Here is a 24341-nt window from a genome sequence, read left to right as displayed (position 1 = left end):
CAGGCCATACTTCTTTCTCAATGAAATATTTAAAATGTTTAGAAAAATACAGCGACTCACCTATACACCCGTAAAACTACCACTAAACTTTACTGAATTATTTGTAAGATATTGCCATACTGGCTTCAGAAGTTCCTTTAAAAGAAAAGGTAATAGATGCAGTGGAAGCATATACTTCTTTCCTACCACAAATTTCTCCTTCCCTTCACAGACATAACAACTATTCCGATTTAGTATTTACCTTTCACTTCCCAAGTGGCACTAGCAGTAAAGAACCCGCCTGCCAATGCAGGAGACTAAGAGACGCAGGTTCAATCCCCGGGTCGGGAAGATCCCTGGAAGAGGGCATGGCAACCCACTCCAGTATTCTTGCCTGGAGAATCCCATGGACAGAGGAGCCTGGAGGGCCACAGTCCATGGGGTCACAGAGAGTCAGACACGACTAAAGCAACTTAGCATACATGCATTTCACACATACGTGTATGTCATTGCATGCATGCATGCATGCTCAATTGCTCAGTCATATTCGACTCTTTGTGACCTTATGGACTGTAGCCCACCAGGCTCCTCTGTCCATGAAATTTTCCAAGCAAGACAACTGGAGTGGGTTTCCATTTCCTCCTCCAGGGGACCTTCTAGAATCAGGGGTTGAACTCACGTCTCCTGCGTTTCCTGCATTGGCAAGCAGATTCTTCACCACTGAGCCACCTGGAAAGCCCCTGTATGTTCTTATGTTTGTGTAAGTATAAATGTTATTATGCGTTTTGTGCCATCCCAGCCAACACTGCATCGCATGGTATGAATACACAGTCATATATTTATCATTGTTAACGTTGCTTTAGGTTGCTCCCAAGATTTTACTATTGCAAATAATAGTGCATTCCTATACTAGTGTTTGAGGCAAATGTGTGAAAGTTTTCTGGGATATAAACCAAGAGTGTTTATTTTCCTGTTACCCTCTAATAAGGTTTCCTGCAGGCTGGGGTGAATTCCTGATTCAATGTTGGGATATCAGAGTCTTGGATGTGGGATAGACGTACAAGATTGAGGAAAAAAAGGGGGTTTTAGAGGGTGTGATGTTGATAGCCCAGGTCACTTGAGAGAGGAATTTCACGTCATAGCTAAGCAGTGAATCTTGGACTCAAGGAGAGAGATGCTGGTTTCTCCTTTGGCCTGATCAACTGAAAACTAATTTCAAGGTGGTTGTGGGGATTTATTAAGAGACTGGGGAAATAAGGAATGGGCCAAGTGAAACAGGAACACTTGGAAGAGTGTTTTTAAACCAAGTGTCCAGGGACCCTCGGGTTCCCATGGAGCCTCCTAGGGCCGTCTGGGAGTGCCCCTGAGCAGAGAGCAGGGCCATGCCTTCTACTCGCCTGGAGCACCTCCATTCTAACTAGTTCCCACATTGGACTTCCCTGTAAGACTCTTTTCAATAAACTTTTTGTAGCTAAATGTCTTTTCAAATTTGTTTAAATATTTTGGCAGGCAAGTAACCAATGAGAGGCATTTACTCGTAAGGTTCCACAGCTAGCTGTGGTGTATACCCCAAGATTCCTCTCCTCACTGGTGTTTCGGGCAAGCACGTATGTGGATTCCGAGTGAGCTGCATCCTGCAGGGCCAGTAGCAGTGACCCGTATTTAACCCTCGTTTCTGAAAGTGAAAGTGAAGTCGCTAAGTCGTGTCCGACTCTTTGCGACCCCGTGGACTGTAGCCTACCAGGCTTCTCTGTCCATGGGATTCTCCAGTCAAGAGTACTGGAGTGGGTTGCCATGGAAGAGATACCTAAGTGAAGGTATAAATAGGTTAAGCATAATAGTAATAGTACTTGACTGACTGTTTACTACCCTGCTAGGAGCATTTTCATGTCATGGTGACTTCAGAGAATAAGTAATTCAGCTACTTGGCTGCAGTGAAGAAGAGGTGCATAGAGGCTGGAGAATCAAGCAAGACTCAGATTAAGAGAGGCCTTGTGAGCTAAGTGAGGTCATGTCGGGTCCATCTGAGGGTCAAATTGAGGTAGCATTAGCAGGAAGGTCAAGAGACCACCAAAGTTCCTTCCAGACCTGGTTTCTCCTCTTTAGAGATGGATTATCTGTACATAAAAAGGAAGCCCAGGTGATGCAGTGGTGAAAAATCTGCCGGCCAGTGCAAGAGACGTGGGTTTGATCCCTGGGTCAGAAAGATCCCCTGAAGTGGAAAATGGCAACCCACTCCAGTATTCTTGCCAGGAAAATCCCAGGGACAGGGAAGCCTGGCGGGCTATAGTCACAGGGTCTCAACAAGTTGGACACGACTGAGCACCATCCACACATCTGTATAAAAACCAAGGACTCCTCCAGAGGTCAACATTTTAAAATGTAAAGAAGAATCCATCTTTGAGCCCTGTTTGTAAGGCATATGAAAACATTTTAGTTGAAGGCAATTGGAAATCTGTAAGCAGTTGAATTCTAGTTCTATTGAGAACCCGTGAAATCCACTGTTTTTTAAATGTTTTCTACCAGAGAAACATGCCAATGGTAAGTGACTAATATCACTGATCTATATTGACTCCATAATACAAGCAAATAAATTTCCTTCACTTCAGATATATCTATGGTCATCTGAATGTTCTCGCTTTCTCCTGAAGATCTTTTCCCGAAAATGATGGCAAAAGCATTTTGTTTGTTTTAACTTGCCCCATCTTTCGCAACCCAGTTTAATTATTTTACAGATTTCCTTCTGAAACAAATAGGTCAGACAATGGTGGTGGTTTAGTCTCTAAGTCGTGTCCGACTCTTGCAACCCCATGGCGTCTCCGTCCATGGGATTCTTCAGGCAAGAATACCAGAGTGGGTTGCCGTTTCCTTCTCCGAGGTCAGACAATAGTGGCAGGTTTTCGCCATTTCAGTGATCTATGTCAGAGACGCTGGTAGTGAACTTTGTGCATCAGATTCTCCTTTGTGCACCTTTTTCCCAGTGAATTCAGTATAAAGTGTTGGTGAAATAGAACCTTATTAATTCAAAAGAAGGGTCACCAATGTGAACATAAAACATATGAATTATAGAAAACTGTTTAGAGAAATCTGTTTTACTACTTTGAAATAGAGTACTTATTACATAGTAAGCTGGACATCAGTGCTAGTAGAAGGAAAGTAGTAAATAAAAACTTTCTAGCAAGCATCATAAGGCTTCCCGGTGGCTCAGACGGTAAAGAGTCGGCCTGCAATGCGGAAGACCCGGGTTTGATCCCTGGGTCAGGAAGATCCCCTGGAGAAGGGGTTTGCTACCCACTCCAGTTTTCTTGCCTGGAAAATTCCATGGACATAAGAGCCTGGTGGACTACAGTCCATGGGGTCTCGAAGAGTCGGTCACGACTGAGCAACTAACACTTTGACTTTCGAGCGTCATAAAAATCTTAAAATTTTTTTTCTAAATTAAGTACAAGACTCATATCATAGGAAGCTTTGTTTTCTTTAAGCTCTTATATGAAAATGATTAAAACCTCATTGAAAAGTATAGCATAAGTTTATTTTTTAGAAAATAAAGATATTCTGTGCCTGAATGAATGCAAATTTTGAATTTGTGGTGTCTGAATTAATAGATATTGAGGATATCCATTCCCTGCTAAAAACTAAAGTATTTGATTCATCATTTATTTTGTAGAAAATGATACAGCATCCTCAGCAGAATATTTTCATTGCCAGTCACAATCTTTTCTCCACCTAACATTCAGCTTCTTTTCTAGACTGGGACAGATGGACAGGGAGGCCTGGCACGCTGCAGTCCATGGGCTCGCAAAGAGTCGGACATGACTGAGCAACTGAACTGACTGAACTGAACTGAACGGACCAAGGACTTATTCCTTTGCAGATCTGTCTTCTTCTGCCATTTCCAACGCCAATGATGCTACCATTCAAGTCTTCTCTAGAAAGATAGCTCACAAGCCCTTCTAAACCAGGCCCATTCTAAAATTACCTTCATGTGAAACTGAATCCCGGTGGGTCTCCATCAGAATGTCTCCAGAGGCATGCTCTCATGATAAAACTTTCAGAGCAATTGCCTGGTCAAGAGACAAAAGACAGTCAACTTACTGATTTTTAACTTTGAGGCATTCATTGCAGTGCCAAACTTTTATGTTAGACTCCTTTATTTGTATTAATCAAAATAAATTCTCTAGGTGTAAATCTGTATAAAACATCTTCCCATAAAAATCTTCTACTTTTATACCTGGGCATTAAAGAGTGTTTCCATTCCAATTTTACTTTTCCTGCTCAGAAGTCCCTCTTCTTGACATTAATAATTAACCAGTAAACCAACTTACCCAAGTTCTTCAATCTTGGTTTCTTTAAAAAGGAGAGTAACTTCAGGAAGGTCATATCGATGGTTTACCACTGCCTCCAGCATGGGCCTGTGGGGCATACTTTGTTTTTTAATCTTCCTGGGGAAAAGTTGGGGCCAGGAGCAAACGTAAGTAAAAGAAACTACCTTCATTTTTCAGTGCATCTTATCAAGGTGGTGAGTGAAAAACCAGATACAACGGACTATGAATTTGTACATTACTTTCTACTTCTGGGAACACCAGTAGTCTCAGCTCTGAATAAGAAAATCATGCAGCATTTTGATTTGATGTGTGGCTAACAATGGGACAGTTTTACAGGTTTGGTTTTTTTGTGTGTTTTTTTTAACTTTAAATTTTGTATAGGGGTATCGCCTATTAGCAATATTGGGATCGTTTCAGGTGAACAGTGAAGGCACTCGGCCATATATATACATGTATCCATTCTCCCCCGAACACCCTTCTCATCCTGACTGCCACATAACTTTGAGCAGAATTCCATGTAGGAGTTTATTGGTTAACCATTTTAAATATAGCAGTGTGTATATGTCCATTGCTGCTGCTGCTGCTAAGTCGCTTCAGTCGTGTCCAACTCTGTGCAACCCCATAGACGGCAGCCCACCAGGCTCCACCGTCCCTGGGATTCTCCAGGCAAGAACACTGGAGTGAGTTTCCTTCTCCAGTGCATGAAAGTGAAAAGTGAAAGTGAAGTCGCTCAGTCGTGTCCGACTCTCAGCGACCCCATGGACTTCAGCCTACCAGGCTCCTCCGTCCATGGGATTTTCCAGGCAAGAGTACTGGAGTGGTGTGCCATTGCCTTCTCTGATATGTCCATTAGGGGATTGTTATTTATAAAACTTTACATGAGTGAGTGATCAAATTCTTCTTCAAAAAAAGCGCAACTAAATTCAAGATCGCAAACTTTCTTGCATTGATTGCTTATTTCTATTTGGTGTAGAATTTTCCTGTGTTTTCTGTGTACTCTACATAGTAAAGCAAGAGTTACTTGGGGGTCAATTCTAATACCTTGGTTTGAAATCTATTGATGTAATTACTTCTAAATTTATGAGCGCATGCTTCACAAATTACACACAATAGTTTGTTGAAAATTATTATTGAAACAATTGTTTTAAAACTAGGTCTTAAAATATTGATCTCATATCTAGAAATAACATCTTAGTATTGAAAAGGAACTGGAGAGTATCTAATCAAACCTATATCAAATGTAAGTATAAATCCAGACAGAGGCAGTAACTTGCCAAAGGTCACACCACTAAAACAAACAGAAGTAGAATCTGTATTAAGGACTCCTCTTTATTACTTCAGATTTTTTCCATTTTGTCATAAATGTACACACGTAAAATACACAATAAATATCAATGTGTACCTGAGATGTCATGAATTTCAGCACTCTCCCACCCCTAATCTCACATGGCCACCCCATTTCCTAGATTCTGTTATTCCATCTTAAAAGACAGCCAACTGAAGTTCAGAGAGATTGGATTAAATGGCTGCAGATTCGTGGTGGAACTAGGACTAGAACCTAGGTCTCATGATACTGAATTTTCAACTACACTGTACTGACCCTTAATAAGCACATTCTGTTTCTCTGAAAAAGTAACAGTATACTATACAGAACATGGGAATCAGTAAATTTAATTGATTGATTCAGCTAAAACTTGTCGAGAACTTGGCACTGAGGATGTATTGGGTTGGCCGAAAATTTCGTTCGGCTTCTTGGGGGAAAGCCAAATGAACTTTTTGGCCAACCCAACAGTAGATGGTATAGAGCTTGCATTCAAGAAGGAGGGGAAAATGACTCAATGAACAAACCAGTGAATGAATGAATAAGGTCAGGTGGCTATTGGTACCAGGAAGAAAAAAATAAAAAGGACAATAAGAGGATAAAAAAATGATTGGGCACCATACGAAAGTGTAGACAGGGAACATTCTCTACAGAGGCGACACTCGAGCAGAGCTTGCAGGAAGTAACACAGCAAATCAGGCAAACATTTGGGGAAAGAACATTCCAGATAGAGGCCAAGCTATCATTTGTGCCTCTTTGCAAGTTCAGTGGCCATGTTCTCTACAACTATTGAAAGAAAATAAGAAAAATGCAAAATACTTTATATGATAGATTGTGTTGGCATTACATCAGTAAGGATCAAAATACATATGAGTAGATGGTTGCAGAGCTATCTTTTAGGGACTTGTGAACATGAATTACATGAATTAGCTGAAAGTTCCTTGGACAGTAAGGAGGTCAAACCAGTCAATCTTAAGGGAGATCAACCCTGAATATTCCCTGGAAGGACTGATGCTGAAGCTGAAGCTAGAGTATGTTGGTTATCTGATGTGAACGGACGACTCACTGGAAAAGTCCCTGATGCTGGGAAAGATTGAGGGCAGAAGGAAAAGAGGGCATCAGAGGCTGAGATGGCTGGACGGCATCACCGACGCAATGAACATGAACTTGGGCAAACTCCAGGAAATGGTGAGGGACGGGGAGGCCTGTCGTACTGCAGTCCACGGGGCCACAGAGTCTGACACGACCGGGTGACTGAACAAGAACAACAGCAAACATGCATTATTCTCTAATTCACCACTACTACCACACAGACAATCAGAATTAAAACAACACTAAACTGAAAAATATAAAACTTCTAATGCTGCTGCTGCTAAGTCGCTTCAGTCGTGCCTGACTCTGTGTGACCCCATAGACGGCAGCCCACCAGGCTCCCCCGTCCCTGGGATTCTCCAGGCAAGAACACTGGAGTGGGTTGCCATTTCCTTCTCCGATGCATGAAAGTGAAAGTGAATTCACCTAGTCGTGTCTGACTCTTAGCAACCCCATGGACTGCAGCCTACCAGGCTCCTCCATCCATGGGATTTTCCAGGCAAGAGTACTGGAGTGGGGTGCCATTGCTTTCTCTGAAAACTTATAATAACAACAATTTGAAAAATAACTTTTATTTCAGTTCAGTTCAGTTGCTCAGTCATGTCCAACTCTTTGGGACCCCATGGACTGCAGCATGCTAGGCCTCCCTGTCCATCACCTCCCGGAATTTACTCAGACTCATGTCCATTGAGTCAGTGATGCCATCCAACCATCTCATCCTCTGTCGTCCTCTTCTCTTCCTGTCTTCAATCTTTCCCAGCATCAGGGTCTTTTCAAATGAGTCAGTTCTTCACATCAGGTGGCCAAAGTATTGGAGTTTCAGCTTTAGCATCGTTCCTTCCAATGAATATTCAGGACTGATTTCCTTTAGGATGGACTGGTTTGATCTCCTTGCAGTCCAAAGGACTCTCAAGAGTCTTCTCCAACACCACAGTTCAAAACCATCAATTCTTTGGCGCTTAGCTTTCTTTATAGTCCAACTCTCATATCCATACCTGACTACTGGAAAAACCATAGCCTTGACTAGATGGACCTTTGTTTGCAAAATAACGTCTCTGCTTTTTAATATGCTGTCTAGGTTGGTCATAACTCTCCTCCCAAGGAGCAAGTGTCTTTTAATTTCATGGCTGCAGTCACCGTCGGCAGTGATTTTGGAGCCCCCAAAAATAAAGTCTGACACTGTTTCCACTGTTTCTCCATCCATTTGCCATGTCTTTCAGAATGTCCCACAGTTCACTGTTACTTATTTATTTACTTTGGTTGTGCTGTGTCTGTGTTGCCTCGTGGCTTTTCTCCAGGTGTGGCAAGCAAGGGCCACTCTCTAGTTATGGTGCTCAGGCTTCTCCTTGCCGTGGCTCCTCTTGCTGTAGAGCACGGGCTTTCGGGAACTCAGCCTTCCGTAGTCATGGCTCCTGGGCTCCTGAGCGCGAGAGCACAGGCTCAATAGTTCTGGCACACAGGCTTAGCTGCTCTTTGGCAAGTGGGATCTTCCTGGATTGAACCCATGTCTCCTGCATTGGCAGGCAGATTCTTTACCACTGAGCCACCAGGGAAGCCCAATGCCGAAATTAAAACAGCTTTCCCCCACCCCTGCAGACTAAACTTCTCTTGAAAAACTCTCGATAAATTCAATTTAGTCTAGCACTTGAAAGTGTTAGTTCAGGAAACAGGTTCCTCAGGTTCAGTTCCTAATTCTGTAATTTAATAGCTGTGTGATCTTGGGCAAGTTAACTACCAGCTTCCTCCTCTGTAAAAGCAGAGTAATAATAAGGTCTTTTTCATAGGATGGTCGTCACAGCACAGTGACGTATATACGTAAATAAATACATATGTGTATGCATAGTGCTTAAAATAGTGCCTAGAACTGAGTGAGGTTTCAGTAAATGTATCTTAGTATCATCAAACCTGAACATTTCTTGTTTTCTGATGTTCTTGCATAAATACATGGGAAATTGAGAAGATGGTTGGAAAACTGGAGATTCTTTTACAATTTTTCTGTAAATGGTTCCAAATTACTTGTCATGTAGAAGAATTACCAGGTGCTTTTAAAGTGTTTATTTGCTTCCAAATTAGTTTCATTGTTATTAGAGACTTGCTGATTTTGAAGCCTTTTGAAACGTCAGTGTTGTGCACACATGTGTGCTACGTTGCTTCAGTCGTGTCCAACTCCCTGACCCCTCGGACTGCAGCCCACCAGGCTCCTCTGTCTGTGGGATTCTCCAGGCAAGAACACTGAGCAGGTCGTCATGCCCTTGTCCAAGGGATCTTCCCAGCTCAGAGATCAAACCCGCGCCTCTCACGTCTCGTGCATTGGCAGGCGGGTTCTTTACCGCCAAGCCACTGGGGAAGCCCATAGTGTTGTGAGGAATCTGCAATAATTCTGCCCACTGGCCTGTGCCCTCTAGCCCTAATCAGCTGCTTGAATTATTCAATCACCTTTTGGGTTGAAACACACTTCTTTTTCTATTAATAGCATAGGTAGCTCTCACTGTTCCAATTAGATACTTTTACAATATACAATTAATAACCTTGTTTATATTTGTAAGTTTTCTTTTAATAAAACTATGAAAATTCACCCATTTTAAGATTTCTATTTCAAAACCTTATATTGATTCACGTCCATTCTTGATACATCACATAAAATATAAAACTGAGGGAACAGCCCACCGTTTGCAAACATAGTTTATAACCTTGACCTCAGTTATGCACATAATAGAGTGAGGCCTGAACATGAAGACCTGCCTCGTCCACTTATAAGCTGTGTGACCTTGGTCCACTTAACCTCTGGTCACTTGTGAAATAGGAATAATAATGACATCTACGTCACTGGCCTGCTGTAAAGATTAGGAGTTGTACGTAAAGCCCTCATACAGCCTCTCATTTCTCACTTTTTGTTCTTATCATTATGTTGTATGACTGTTATCATCTGTTCTGCAAGGACCTCCATTACTACTTCCATTTCTAAATGCATTTCCTGGCTCACTGTTATTCTGTTCATTTCTTCATCCACTCACTGCTGCTGCTGCTGCTGCTGCTGCTGCTGCTGCTAAGTCGCTTCAGTCGTGTCCGACTCTGTGTGACCCCACAGACGGCAGCCCACCAGGCTCCCCGTCCCTGGGATTCTCCAGGCAAGAACACTGGAGTGGGTTGCCATTTCCTTCTCCAATGCATGAAAGTGAGAAGTGAAAGTGAAGTCGCTCAGTCATGTCCGACTTTTAGCGACCCCATGGACTGCAGCCCACCAGGCTCCTCCGTTAATGGGATTTTTCCAGGCAAGAGTACTGGAGTGGGGTGCCATCGCCTTCTCGGATCCACCCACTAGAATAACATAATAGTTATAAGAGTATTTCCTTTCAACAATTCAGCAAACATTTATTGAGTACTAAGCATGCTTCCTCCTTGGAAGGAAAGTTATGACCAACCTAGATAGCATATTCAAAAGCAGAGACATTACTTTGCCAACAAAGGTCCGTCTAGTCAAGGCTATGGTTTTCCCAGTGGTCACGTATGGATGTGAGAGTTGGACTGTGAAGAAAGCGGAGCGCTGAAGAATTGATGCTTTTGAACTGTGGTGTTGGATAAGACTCTTGAGAGTCCCTTGGACTGCAAGGAGATCCAACCAGTCCTGGGTGTTCTTTGGAGGGAATGATGCTGAAGCTGAAACTCCAGTACTTTGGCCACCTCATGCGAAGAGTTGACTCATTGGAAAAGACTCTGATGCTGGGAGGGATTTGGGGCAGGAGGAGAAGGGGATGACAGAGGATGAGATGGCTGGATGGCATCACCAACTCGATGGACATGAGTTTGAGTGAACTCCGGGAGTTGGTGATGGACGGGGAGGCCTGGTGTGCTTCAATTCACGGGGTCGCAAAGAGTCGGGCACGACTGAGCGACTGAACTGAACTGAAGTATGCTAGATGCTTTCAGATAGATATTCCTATTTCCTCCTTGGCACCCTGGTAAAGGTGACTGGCTTCTGCGCTGGCTCAGCGGTAAAGCGTCAGCCTGCCAGTGCAGGAGACGCGGGTTCAGTGCCTGGTTTGGGAAGATCCCTCAAAGTAGGAGATGGCAAAACCCACCCAGTATTCTTGCCTGGGAAATACCATGGACAGAGGAGCCTGGCGGGCTATAGTCTATGGGGCTGCAAAGAGTCAGACACCATTTAGTGGCTAAACAACAAAAGAGGTAATAATTAAGGTATATTATTTAACTCTTCAGAGAGGGTTAGTGATTTTACCATGGTCGCTCAGCCAGCAGATGGCAGAGCTGGAATTCAATCTCTGGTACCTATGCTGCTTTTTTCTGCGTCGGGCAAAAATATTGAACCTATTTATCATTAAAAGTTTTCCTTTGCTATAGACGCTCAGGGAAGGTGTTATCACTACCTTTCTAGAGGTTAACAAAGTCACCAGCTCTATTTCTAAAGTCTTAATTCCAAGCTATTTTTTTCTTGGAAACTGTGCTGAAATGATTGTAGATAGCAAATAAATGTTAATTTAAAATATCATTTCAAGTTGAGAAAAAGTGCCCATTGTAATCTAATCTATCAAGTGAGATAAAAAGTCAGAAATATAACAAAAATGTCATATAAAAATACTTATCCTTCTCTTTCTTATTTCAACAGGTATGTCATTTCAGCACCAAAAGTATTCCATGTTGGAGCATATGAAAATGTTGTAATTCAAGCTTATGGATACACTGAAGAATTTGATGCAACAGTCTCAATCAAAAGCTTTCCCGACAAAAAAGTTACTTACTCTTCAGGCCATGTTACTTTATCTGCAGAAAATAAATTCCAAAATTCGGCTACCTTAACAGTATGTATTTATCCTTCAGTTTCTTTATACATACAGAATATTCTCAATAAAATGTGTATCCAGTTTGAATATTGATAACAGAGATTTCGTCATTTATACCAAACTACCGCTGTGTGATTCCTAGATGATGTCAGTCACTAATGATGATATGCGTGGAAAAGAAAATTCTAAATAGGAGAGTTGTATCTGCTTTTTAAGTAGTGTATGAAAACTTTAACATTCTTATTGGAAAATAAAGTCCTAATGTGAGCATATGGAGAAGGAGATGGCAACTTACTCCAGTATTCTCCTGGACAGAGGAGCCGAGGGGCTACAGTCTGTGCGGTTGCAAGGAGTCGGACACGACTGAGAGACTAACACCAATGTGAACAGATTTGGAAATGAATGGAAAGTACTCGTTTACTGTGAAAATTACTAATGCAAAGAAACAGACCGATATGAACACGCATATTGATCTGTCATGCATTGCCTACAAAAATCCCTGGATGCTATTTGTTTAAACTCCAATATCCTACAATCAAAACTTCTAAAACTAATGAATTATTGATTACTAAAGTGAATAGCTCTTATGTATAACCATAGTTAATAGAAAGAACAACCTGTATCAAATAAATTTTCCTTCTATTGGGCTTCCCTGGCGGCTCAGACGGTAAAAGAATCTGCCTGCAGTGCAGGAGACTGAATTTCGATCCCTGGATCGAGAAGATCCCCTGGAGAAGGGAATGGTAACCCACTCAGGTATTCTTGCCTGGAGAATTTCATGGACAGAAGAGCCTGGCGGGCTACAATCCATGGGGTCAGAAAGAGTTGGACACAACTGAGGGATTAAGATATTGTTGTATAGTTTGGTTAGAGAATTGCTCGTAATTCATTTCTTATTAAGAACTCTGATAACTAAAAATAACTTTCATATTTACTGTTTCTTTATCCAAGTGAAAAATATTGTTTTAAATTCTGATATAAATTCAAAAATAAAGAACCAAAAAATCAAAGACTTCTAGACTTGGAAGGGCCTCTGAGGCTTATTAGACCAGTGTTTCTTTAACGTGAGTTCTTTAAAAAGAGATTAAACTGAAATTTTATAAAGAGCTGAAAGTTAGAATTACGTTGATATTTACCATTTTGAGTTTATTTTATAAATGTTTAGATTTTATAATTATACAAAAGTGATAAGCACAAGAATATTATGCTTTTAGGTCTGTACATATTTAACACTGTACTGAAAATATTTCTTTATTTTTATAAATAACAAAAAGTCAACACTTGAGAGTCCTCCAGAATATTTTATCCTTTAAAAGAGTTCTATATATTACTCAAATTTCAGAAACACTGATCTAAATAAATTCTAACCAAACGTAGGAATTCTTTGCTTCATGTCCTTGATGATAAGTGCTCTAACCTTTTAGCAAACAGGTCCACTTATTAGGTTTATGAGGAAATAAAATTCATTTCCCCAAAGAAGGCACTTTTATCTGCTGCCATTAGCCACAAACATGTGGCTGTTATCTTTAAATTTAAATCAATCAAATGTAACTAATATAAAAAATTCAGTTCATCACTCATACTAGCCATGTTTCTAGTGCTTAAATAGCTACAGATGGCCTGTACTGAGCAGCATAGTTTTAGGACATTCCCCTCACCACAGAAAACGCTATTGATCAGTGCTAACTTAAATGGCTAATTTGGAAAATAAATTAGGGTGGGGAAATCATAAAAACTGATGCATATCTTAAGCATTTAAATTTATCTCAACATTACAATATATCTTTATTTGCTAATCGTTTGATGTTGTGCCAAGGTCTTTCCTTGGGTCCACTTGCAGCAGCCAGCCTTATTCATAATGGGTCACACCTTTAACGAATCATCTGTTCTGCAGTTTCTATTTCCTTGAAGTAGAGAAAAAACTTAGGTACTCGCAAAGCAATCTGAGTGCAGAATCTTTATAGATTCTTACTGCTTTTCCAAACGTTTATAGTACTCTCATATATCTAATTCACCATGGTTGGTTGTATTAATTAGCTTTTATCTCAAACTGGAAAGTATACTGCTCAACCGTGGGAACAGAGGATGTAAATATAATACAGTGTCCTGAACACCAGTCAGGATGTTGAAGAGAGGGAATGGAGAACATGGACTAACCCAGCAAAATGAAGAGGTTAAAGCTTGTTAGGAGAGCTGTGGTTCAGATGGTAAAGGATCTGCCCACAATGCAGGAGACCCAGCTTTGATCCCTGGGTCTATTCTTGCCTGGAGAATCCCATGGACAGAGGAGCCTGGTGGGCTACAGTCCGTGGGGTCACAAAGAGTCAGACACAACTGAGCAGCTAACACTTTCATAGTAGTAGTTTTAAAAATGTGTATAAAATTTGGGAAGCATAGAACCAAAAATTTTTAATTACTTAAAGCTGAATGTTGATTATGATGTTTGATACTGAAGGGCTTGGAGCAAAATTTATTTACTACTTTGGCTCCTATACTACTTTTTAAATAACATGTTTTATAACTTTGGAATTATTATACTCTTTGCCATCAACATTTTCTTTTACAGATACAACCCAAACAGTTGTCTGAAAGACAAAGCTCCGTTTCACACGTGTATCTGGAAGTTACATCAAAGCATTTTTCAAAAGCAAAAAAAATGCCAGTAACCTACGACAATGGATTCCTCTTCATTCACACAGACAAACCTGTGTACACCCCACACCAGTCAGGTAGAGTGTGAGACGCCTCTTTCTCTGGGGAGCAGTGGGACGGGCACTGACACCGTACTGTAGAGCTTTATCCTTCAAGCTGGAGCAACTGGATAATGGATGACGGCATTTGTTTAAACTGAACTCTGGATGTGGGGAAGAATCGTTTATTTTTAATGTTTGTTTTGCATTGGAGTCAAACTGGTTTACAAAGCTGTGTTAGCTTCAGGTGTATAGCCAAGTGATTCATCTGTACATATACATGTATCACATTATTTTCACCTTTAGGTTATTACAGACTGTTGAGCAGAGGTCCCTGGGCCATGCAATAGGTCCTCGCTGGTTATCTATCTAAATACAGCAGCATGAACACGGCCAAGCTCATTCTAGGAGGCCACCAGCGCTGAGATGACAAAAGCAGACAGGGACACCACAAAATAAGATGACAGGCCAGTATCACTGTGAGCTTTAACGCTTGACTTTAAGTGGAGACAGGCTTCCAACTTGATCAAAAGAGTCTCAATCCCCAGTGATTTCTACTTATAAATATAATTTTAATTTTAAATTCATATGGAAATTGTTAAATAATTATATGGAATTTAGTTTTTAAATTTTAAATATAAATCTCAGATTCATATGGAAATCACAAAAGTCAACAAGTACATTATCTACCCTGTCAGTTGTTCCCACGTAGGAAAAAAGCTATTTAAGAATTATGAGATGTAGTGTTAGGTTTTATTATTAAACAAGCTATAAGAGGTAACTGCAAATATAATTTTGGCAATGTGAAAATAATTTGTTATAAAGTAGTGATCATAAAAACATTCTATTACTTTGCAGCTAATTCTCAAATTCAGAAAACAAATCAAAGCCTAGGGTATCAGATGATTCAGCAAAAAGTAAGTGAAGTCACATAAATAAATGGATATTAATTTTCTAAGGAGATCTACCTAAAGAAAGTTCCTATTAGAACACGGGTTTGTATTAGTGGTTTATCTGTTAGAGGGGGAAAGGACAGGGTAGCCCATCAAACCTCTGATTGGTGAGTGGCTGGATTTACTCCCAGTGAACGAAAAACAAAACACAGAAAAGTGTGAATGCTGCCCACATATGTTCACGTATCTGCAAAATCTTCAATTCCTCCATCACTCCCTGTTGCCAAAATTAACTTTTGAGCAAATCAGGATGGAATTATAAGAGTACATGGAAGGGGGAGGTTCCGGAGTTTCAATAATGGCATTATTGGTGAAGGAAAGAGGACGAGAGGCCAGACCAGCCAGTTTTGTTGAAAACCTTTCAGGTAGCACATGTTTGCTACATGTTGACTGATGCTGATGACAGAATGGAGTGGAATGGGCCTGCACCATTGCCTTTTCAGCAGGATCTCCTGTCATGACCAGCTCAGAAAGAAAAGGCCTAGAAAGGTTGGGGTATCGCTTCCAGCTTGGACATAATATCGTTGCCAGAATAGCATCCTATTGACTCCAAGAAGATGACTTGGTGTTCATTGAGATAGTCTCTGCCCATAAAGTTTGAGCCCTTTTTAAACATCATACCTTGAAACAAATATACCCTCACCCTTGCCCTGTTCCCATATTAGAGGATGCTTCTTTAATTGGGTCTTGTTGACACTACTTACCGTTTAGGGTTCTCATCTTTCTTTTTCTTGTTTAATTTTTGGCTGTGCCCCGTGGCATGCAGGACATTAGTTCCCTGACCAGGGATTGAACCTGTGCCCCTCGCAATGGAAGCATGCAGTCTTAACCACTGCCCTCCAGGCAAGTCCCTAGGGTCCTCATCTTTGTCCATCAAGCAGCCTGATACCCAGACCCTGGGAATTCTGTTAGCTCTCAAGTTTTCCCTTAAGAACAGCCCCATTTATTATTTCTTTATCAGAACTTTACCATAAAAATATGTAGTGTCTTCATCTTAGAATGGAGAAGGAAATGACAACCCACTCCAGTGTTCTTGCCTGGAGAATCCCAGGGACGGGGGAGCCTGGTGGGCTGCAGTCTATGGGGTCGCAGAGTCAGACACGACTGAAGCGACTTAGCAGCAGCAGCATCTTAGAATAGAGATGAGAGATCTCTAAGATCTCTCTAAGACCTATTCTATCTTAGAATAGATCATACAGAAAACCAGAGCACCTCCCTCTAAATTTTGACTCATTAATGAGAGGTAGTGAAATATAGTTGTGAACAGCAGACTCAGGAGCCAAATTGTCTGGGTTCAAATCACAGTTGGGGCTCTTATTAGCTCCATGACCTTGTGTGAGTTAATCTTTCTGAGTCCCGTTTTCCTCATCTGTATAGTGGAGATAGTAATAGAACTTACCTCTCAGAGTTGTGAGAGTTTGGTGAATTCATATGTATAAAGCACTTCAAGCACTGCCTACCCCAGAGTAAGCATCAGGAAAGTATTTTCCATTATCATTTAATCTATGGAATAGCACAAAGCCTTATTAACACAGAAGAAAAAAGAATTACTGAAAAGTAATTCTTTTAGAAATTAATTACATCTTGCTATTTATAGCTCTAATGTCCCAGTCCTCACATTTTAATCTGAAGATCCTGGAGGGATTTTTCATATAAGTGTCTTTAGGATAGAGGCTTAGATCTTCAAGGCTTTACAGGATGAAGGATTTTAGAATATTGACCAAAATGCTTCCAGTTTCACACAGCCTGTGTCCTGCCCGCCCCTCCTGCCTCATCACCCACCGTGCGGGCTCTCGTCTGTGGACAGCAGCCAATCTGACGTCTGTACAGTTGCTTTCTTGCACCGTTTTCCCATCCGTAGTAAGGCCTGTGAGCCTCTCCCCGGAACATTCATCGCCTTCCTCGCCCTCTGAACTTCCACTCACCTCTTCCGTGCCATCACACAGAGGGCAGCCTTCTCTGCGTCAAAGCTCCCTCTGTCGGCCTCAGAAAGCCGGGCAGTGTCCTTGGCAGCATTTCCCACCCCTGGAAGTTTACAGTTGTGGGATCTTGTGTTTGCCTCTCTACTCCACTCCATTAGAGGAATTCCACATTGATTTGCCACCATCATATCTCGGTGCCTAGCATAGTGTCTGCACGTAGAAGGCATTCAATATCTATTTTAAACGTCTATAAGCTATACCTTTGGTACAAAAAGCATTTATTGAACTTGCCTTTGGTATACCGTCGCTATGAAGACAAGATTAATTTTCTAACCTAGCACAAACTGAGTTAGGAAGTGGACAAGTAGCTATAGAAATAATAAAAATAAAATAAAAATAATAAGCATTCATGGTTCGTTGTTATGCGCTGGGTTATGCAAAGCTTTGTCTCATTTAGTCTCGCGTGCCATGAAGCAGATACTAGCAGTCCTGTGTTACAGATGTGGGGCCGAAGGGGTAAGAGGGATTAAGTATCCTGTTCTGGGTCACGTTGGAAAGTGGCAGAGATAGAAATGAAACCAAAGTTTTGAATTTTAGGGCCCAAACTCTTAACTTTTGCGGCACACTGCCTCTGGCAGCAGCTCAATGATGCTCAGGGCTGGACCAGGTATGTTCATAAGGCAGGAGAGGGGACTCGAGCTGAGAGACAGGCGTGAGGGGACAGCAGGGCAGAGGGATTTACTGAGCATTTCATTTTGATCTTATGGTCTTAGTGAAATCAATTTTAGAGAGCTTAATATGTGGCTTCTTAGGTAGAGCTTTGCATAATACTTACCCTTTAAAGGTTTATGACGTCTGTCTACAAACGTTTAACCGTTTGTGGTTAAAGTTTTGGCCATGAAATGATTTGAGCATCAGAAAAACCCTAGAGAAATTATAATATGTCATTGGAAGGAATTAAACCAGCGTGTTCAAGCAGCTAAGAGTTAAAAGCTAAGCAGACGTATTCGTTTAAAAGGTGGGGATCTGACAGGAAGAAGTGGAAGGGAACTAATTGTTACTGAGCTCCCTGCCATTATTCTTTTAACAACGAAGGAATAATTGTAGGATCTGGCTCAATAAATGTAACAAAACTGTACAATTCAAAACTATCCTTAGCAACAGTAAGAGACAATTTGGGGCCTTGTTGTAAGAGTGTATAGTCTGAAACAAACCACCTAATTTTTCATTAAAATCTTCAATTCTGAGATGATTTATTATACTCCCAGTATAACCACTCCAGTATTCTTGGGCTTCCCTGGTGGCTCAGATAGTAAAGAATCGGACTGCAGTGCAGGAGACCTGGGTTCGATCCCAGGTTGGGTGGAAAGATCCCCTGGAGGAGTGCATGGCAACCCGCTCCAGTATTCTTGCCTGGAGAATCCTCGTGGACAGAGGAGCCTGATGGGCTACAGTCCATGGGGTCGCAGGAGTCAGACATGACTGAGTGACTAAGCTCAATATAACCATAGGTAGACATCACTATTTTGCTACTATGAAATTTTTTATAAATACTGGCCTAATTACAGATATAACTAATTTTGTACTATATATTTGTTCCCCCAAAGATATATGCAAATAAATTTTAATAAAGTGAACTGTTCTTTAAATTCTTTAAAGAAGAATTTAAAAATCTTTTAAAAATGCTTTATATCTTTAATATCTTTAAAAAATACTTTAAATAGAAGTAGCTCTTTAAAGGAATGCAAAAGGATTCTCTTTAAAAGAAAAAAATTTTAGTGATGTGCTGGGAAAGATTGAGGGCAGGAGGAGAAGGGGACAACAGAGGATGAGGTGGTTGGATGGCATCACCGACTCGATGGACATGAGTTTGAGCAAATTCCGAGAGTTGGTGATGGACAGGGAAGCCTGGTGTGCTGCAGTCCACAGGGTTGAAAAGAGTCGAACATGACTGAGTGACCGAACTGAACTGAACTGAAAAGGATTCTCAATAAAAGAAAAAATTTTTAGTGATGTATTTGTCTACAAGCTAACTTTTTCTTTCTTTTAAATACGAATTTCCATATATGATTATGTATTGAATCTTTAAGATGAGGCTTATCTCTTTTAAGGATGATTATTGCAAATATCAAAATACTGTCGCTTCACAAAGTTATTGATGATATCAATTATTCTTACAGTAAAGGTTAGAGTTTATTCACTGAATGATGACCTGAAGCCAGCCAAAAGAGAAACGGTCTTAACTTTCATAGTAAGTATGTTTATTTAAATAATAATTTTATATAAAAAATTTTAAATTATTTAAATTTTCATCAGGACAAGATACTTTGCTCCATAACCCTGTCCTGACACCATACTGGCTTATTCAATGTTCAGAAATGGCTGTTGAACACCTTCTATGTGTGTCACGTTGTAGGGTTATTCCTTTACAATATGTAAAAATACCATGAAAATGAAAATCTCAGAAAGTTATGGTTTTGAACTAAATCATTTAAATATATGCTTCATGATACATTTCTTAAAGACCACCCCTCAATCACTAAGAATTCAACTTAGTGAATTAATCCATCGATTCAACTAAGAATTAGTTGAATGTCTATTAAGTATGATCTTTTTGATTTGCACAATACAAGGTAAAGAATTACAGCCTGTGGCACTTACGCTTGAGGAGTTTAGAGTTTAGTAAGTAACAGACACTAGCACATGGAAAACAGTGCTAACCCCATGAGATAAAGATCAGCAATTATCAGCCTTTCATGAGCCATGATGTACATAACAGATGTGTGCAATAAATTCCCATGGTCTTCCCAGTTCACGTCAAAACCCTACACATTTTTGGGAGGAAATAACTGCTCACCTATTAACAGTAGGTCCCCACTGCAGGTTGCAGCCCCTTTTTCTCCTACTCAAGGAACCAAAAAACCAAAAATCTTAACAGAACACGAGTGAAAAAGAGGGCTGTACAGGAATAACCTTGAATCCTTTATAACTTACAAAAATTACGAAACTTTCATAAACTTTCACATCTGAGTATTTTATAATGAATTATTTGAGAAGCATTAGTGTGTTCCAAGGAGAAGGCAATGGCACCCACTCCAGTACTTTTGCCTGGAAAGTCCCGTGGACGGAGGAGCCTGGTAGGCTGTAGTCCCTGGGGTTGCTAGAGTCGGACACGGCTGAGTGACTTCACTTTCACTTTTCACTTTCATGCATTGGAGAAGGAAATGGCAACCCACTCCAGTGTTCTTGCCTGGAGAATCCCAGGGACGGGGGAGCCTGTTGGGCTGCTGTCTATGGGGTCGCACAGAGTCGGACACTACTGAAGCGACTTAGCAGCAGCAGCAGCAGCAGTGTGTTCCAAGATTGTGGTTGATAATTATTGATATAGCCTGTAGACTTTCAAATTTCTAGCTAATAAATGAATTTTACAGCATATTTGCTTTGGAAAGTTCCAAATGAACACATACAAAATTTAGATTCCACTTTATAGATAAGTGTATGAGATATTATTTGATTCATTATAACATCAGTTTTTGTCATAGGTCTTTTTTTAGCCATACAATAGAAAGTTGAATCTCTTCTAGATAATTGAGACGAGGATACCCTGGACACTGATTTACTTTTTTTGTTTGTTTGTTTTTTTAAGTGAGGCAGGAGATGGAAAAAAGTCAAAAAAGGAGGAAATGCCTTAAATGAGCCGTATTTGTCTTTCACAACATTTAAATGGTTTTCCCCCTTCATATTTAATTTGAAGACATGGATATTTGTTAGTAAATATTTCTATCAATCAAAGACAACGTAATCAGTTAATTTTTAAAATGTGATTTATATGCTTGGAAATTGTCTGTTTTTATTCAAAGGATCCCGAAGGATCAGAAGTTGACATGGTAGAAGAAAATGATTATACTGGAATTATTTCTTTTCCTGACTTCAAGATTCCATCTAATCCTAAGTATTTTAAAGTTTTTGTTGTGTTTTTAATAAAGTTTTCTGTAGAACAGACATCTGGACCTTTTGGTCGTGAGGTAGATAACCAGTCAAATGGAGCCACCTAGTGTTAACAAAAAGTAAGTGTGAGAGAAATGAAGATGTACAAAGTCTTTTCAGGTCTAATGAAAAGCTAGGCTCGGGTTCTGGCAAAACAAACAAACCACTCCCAATACTTCTCACCTTACAGATAGAAATTAAAATTTGGAAGAATCAAAAAAATAGTTCCCAGGCCTTTTTCTATCAAAACCATCAACCTTCCACCCTTCAAGGAATCTAATAGACTATCAGTCTAAAAGGCTGGTTTTGTCCCATGCCTTGCTATGACCAATAGAAATATTGGTCTTCTGTAGTCTTTACTGCATAGACCACCAGAAGACAGATTTCAAGAGGGAGGATCTTAGTAAAGTTATTTCCTCCATTTGGTCTCATGCTAGAGGATTAAGAACATGTTTAAACAGAACCCAATGTGATAAAAATTTAGTGAACACATTCCCGGGAAATGCAAAGTACAACGGGAATGAGAAATTTAAAATAGAAATAAAAAATTCATAGTCCCTGTCTCCCACAAACTTAAAGAAGGACGAATAAGTGCGTATAAAAATGACTGCAATATCACTTTAAAATCTTCTTCTGGTCGTTTTTGCTCTGCCCTCTAGAAGGGAGTTCACAGTTAATTAACTGTACTGAAGATCTTCTAGAAATTTGGATGAAATTGGGGGATTTACGTAATTTGGTAATTTTAAAATTGTGTACCTCCTTGAAAATATTCCATAATAGCGAAGAATTGAGCCAATTATTGTATAACTCTTATCATTTCTCCACCTCCATCTTATGCCAAGGGGTAGATCATGCCAGAGTATGCATCAGCCATGATAGCCTCCTGCGACCATTGCTTTCCTACCCCAGTACCTTTTCACAGGTCATCCCCTCTGCTTAAAATGTGCTTCGTCTTACTCTTCACAAAGCTGGCTTCCTCTCATCCTTTAGGACGTGGGTTAAATGCTCTCTTTTCTAAGAGGCTACCTTGGATGCAACATCGAATGCAGTCCCTCTCTTCCTTTTTCTTTTCTCTCTCCTCATTTTACTGTCTTATTTTCTTCATGGCACTTGTCTCAATTTTGTAAGTAATTCTTTATTAATTTACTTGCCTTTACTCCCCACTAGACTATAAACTTCTTGAGGACAGGGGTCTTGTCTCTATTGGTCACTTTTGTATCACTAGCCGCTCAACGTAACAGGCACATTTCATGACTTCCATAATTTTAAATATTTTGCTTCCATAGATACGGTGTGTGGACCATTCGAGCTAAATATAAAGAAGACTTTTCAACAACTGGAACCGCATATTTTGAAATTAAAGAATATGGTAATTTCTGATGATTAAAAGTTTACCTATGTAGAGTTAGCATTTTTGCAATAATTCTTTTCACGAATGAACTTAATGTAAAATCATTCCCAGATGAAGATGAGGCTGCTTGCTGGTATGGTTAGAAGTACTGATGGAGGCGGTGGGAGGATGGGCATTGTCTGAATGCCTAAGCTCTGGGTGTAGCTGCCCTGTTGGCCTTAAACAAGCACACCAGCCCTCTGGACTTGTCTTCCTCATCATAGAGCTCCAAGAGACCCAGCCCCCAGGGAGCTCGACTGGTTCAGGTCCTTTCCAGAATTAGGCTTTTAGGAGAAGCAACCAGAGTTGAGGTGAGCGGAACCTGGTTAGACTGACAGGTGATTTACTCACTTCATCCCAACCTGTCAGTGACAGAACAGGAACATCTGGATTCCTTACCCGAGTCCAGTGTTGTTTTCCTGCTGACTCAGAAATTCCTAATACATTGATCCAAAAATGTCAGATAGTCTTACTTTGAAATCAGTCATGTTAATGGGTTAATAATTAAACGTATAAACCGCTTAACCTTCCCATTTCTTGTAGTTGTTTACTAGAGTATCTGTGTGCTCTGATACAGAGTTTCTGTATCAGAAGTTGCTGTAATAAAAAACTTTATTTTGCTTGAAGTCATATTTTAATTCTCCCAATAGACTCATAATAATGTGGCGAATAAACACGTGAATTTTAACAATTAACAAACTGTGACAAAACAAATTTACTATGATGAAGCTCAACTTTAAAGATTACAGGCTCTAAACAACATATAATCCTAACTGGTCCCCTTTCCTCCAAGTGTTTTTGCTGCTTCTTGTACATATCTAAAATTTATCCACCTCTTATTATCTGGAGCCACACATTTATTTTATCACCAGGCTCCCTCATGGACTACTGCAAACCCACCCTCAACCCCCAGCTGTTATCTCTGCTTTGAAGCTATTCTTGCCGTCGTGTTACTTCATTATTGAAGTCCCCAACACCTCCTCATTGCCATCCCCTCCTCAGCCTCGTTTATGCCACTCCAGTAATGGTGACTTTGCATATGATCTGCCTACAACCCCCTCCCCCTCCTTCTCACCTAGCCAACTCCTACTCACCTTCAAGTCTCGGTTGAAAAACCATTTATCCAGTGATGTTTTCCCTGAATTCTCTTTCCTGGGAAGGACTCCCTGTACTCACTTATAAATATCAGCTTTCATAACGGTCCTAAGTGTTTGTGTAATTCTTTGCTTATGCTTGTCTTCCCTGCTCGACTATGAGCTCATTGAGGGTAGGGTTTGTCTGTCGTGTTCATGGGTGTGTCCGTCTTGGTAGGAGTGTGCAGGCTACATGGTGGGTGCTGGATGAAACGATGAAATATTTTCCTCTACTTCATATCTTGGAGAGAACATATCTGCCTTGATCTTTAATAACATAGGAATGCAGCCCAGAGCAACAGATTGCATTGCTCTTTGACTTCTCTTTCCTCCCACATTGCAGGCAGATTCTTTACTGTTTGTGTTATGCAGGAAGGCCCTTTCACCATCTAGAAAACATATAAGCCATATCTGACTCCATCTCACTTACTCTCATGTGACAGTCTTTATCTACAATATCAAGGTCATTGAATCACCCAATTTCTGTTAGGTGTTGTGCAGGTTAATAGAATCTATAAACCTTACTACACAGGCTGTGTTAGAACAAAGAGAAGACCGTGCTTTTTTGGACAGGTGAAATTGTTTTCTCTTGGGCAATCAGAATACCAAAGAGACAGGGAAAAAAACTCCTCCTTCCTTTCGGCCCTAATTTTTAATTTTGCATGAAGCTTTTTTCTTGTAGCTAATTGTAAGCTCTCGCTTTTGACTAAAGGGAGAGTTTTATGTTGGAATTTGGAGACTGGGTGGATT

The 24341-nt window shown here is 40.5% G+C and overlaps 1 protein-coding gene across 1 annotated transcript in view; it reads left to right on the top strand.

Annotated features, from left to right (window-relative positions):
- Positions 1–4298: 4298 nt before the first annotated feature.
- The window catches only part of C5 (complement C5), a 97474-nt gene continuing 77431 nt past the window's right edge, over positions 4299–24341 (top strand). The window contains exons 1-6 of the mRNA XM_019966848.2: positions 4299–4450; positions 11342–11534; positions 14083–14245; positions 19262–19332; positions 20942–21033; positions 22355–22437. Coding sequence (XP_019822407.2) covers positions 4386–4450; positions 11342–11534; positions 14083–14245; positions 19262–19332; positions 20942–21033; positions 22355–22437 — 667 coding nt within the window. The 5' untranslated portion in view covers positions 4299–4385. The remainder of the gene's footprint in view (positions 4451–11341; positions 11535–14082; positions 14246–19261; positions 19333–20941; positions 21034–22354; positions 22438–24341) is intronic.

This window comes from Bos indicus, chromosome 8 (genome assembly GCF_029378745.1).
Source record: "Bos indicus isolate NIAB-ARS_2022 breed Sahiwal x Tharparkar chromosome 8, NIAB-ARS_B.indTharparkar_mat_pri_1.0, whole genome shotgun sequence".
Lineage (NCBI taxonomy): Eukaryota > Metazoa > Chordata > Mammalia > Artiodactyla > Bovidae > Bos > Bos indicus.
This window is presented reverse-complemented; position numbering and strand designations above follow the sequence as displayed.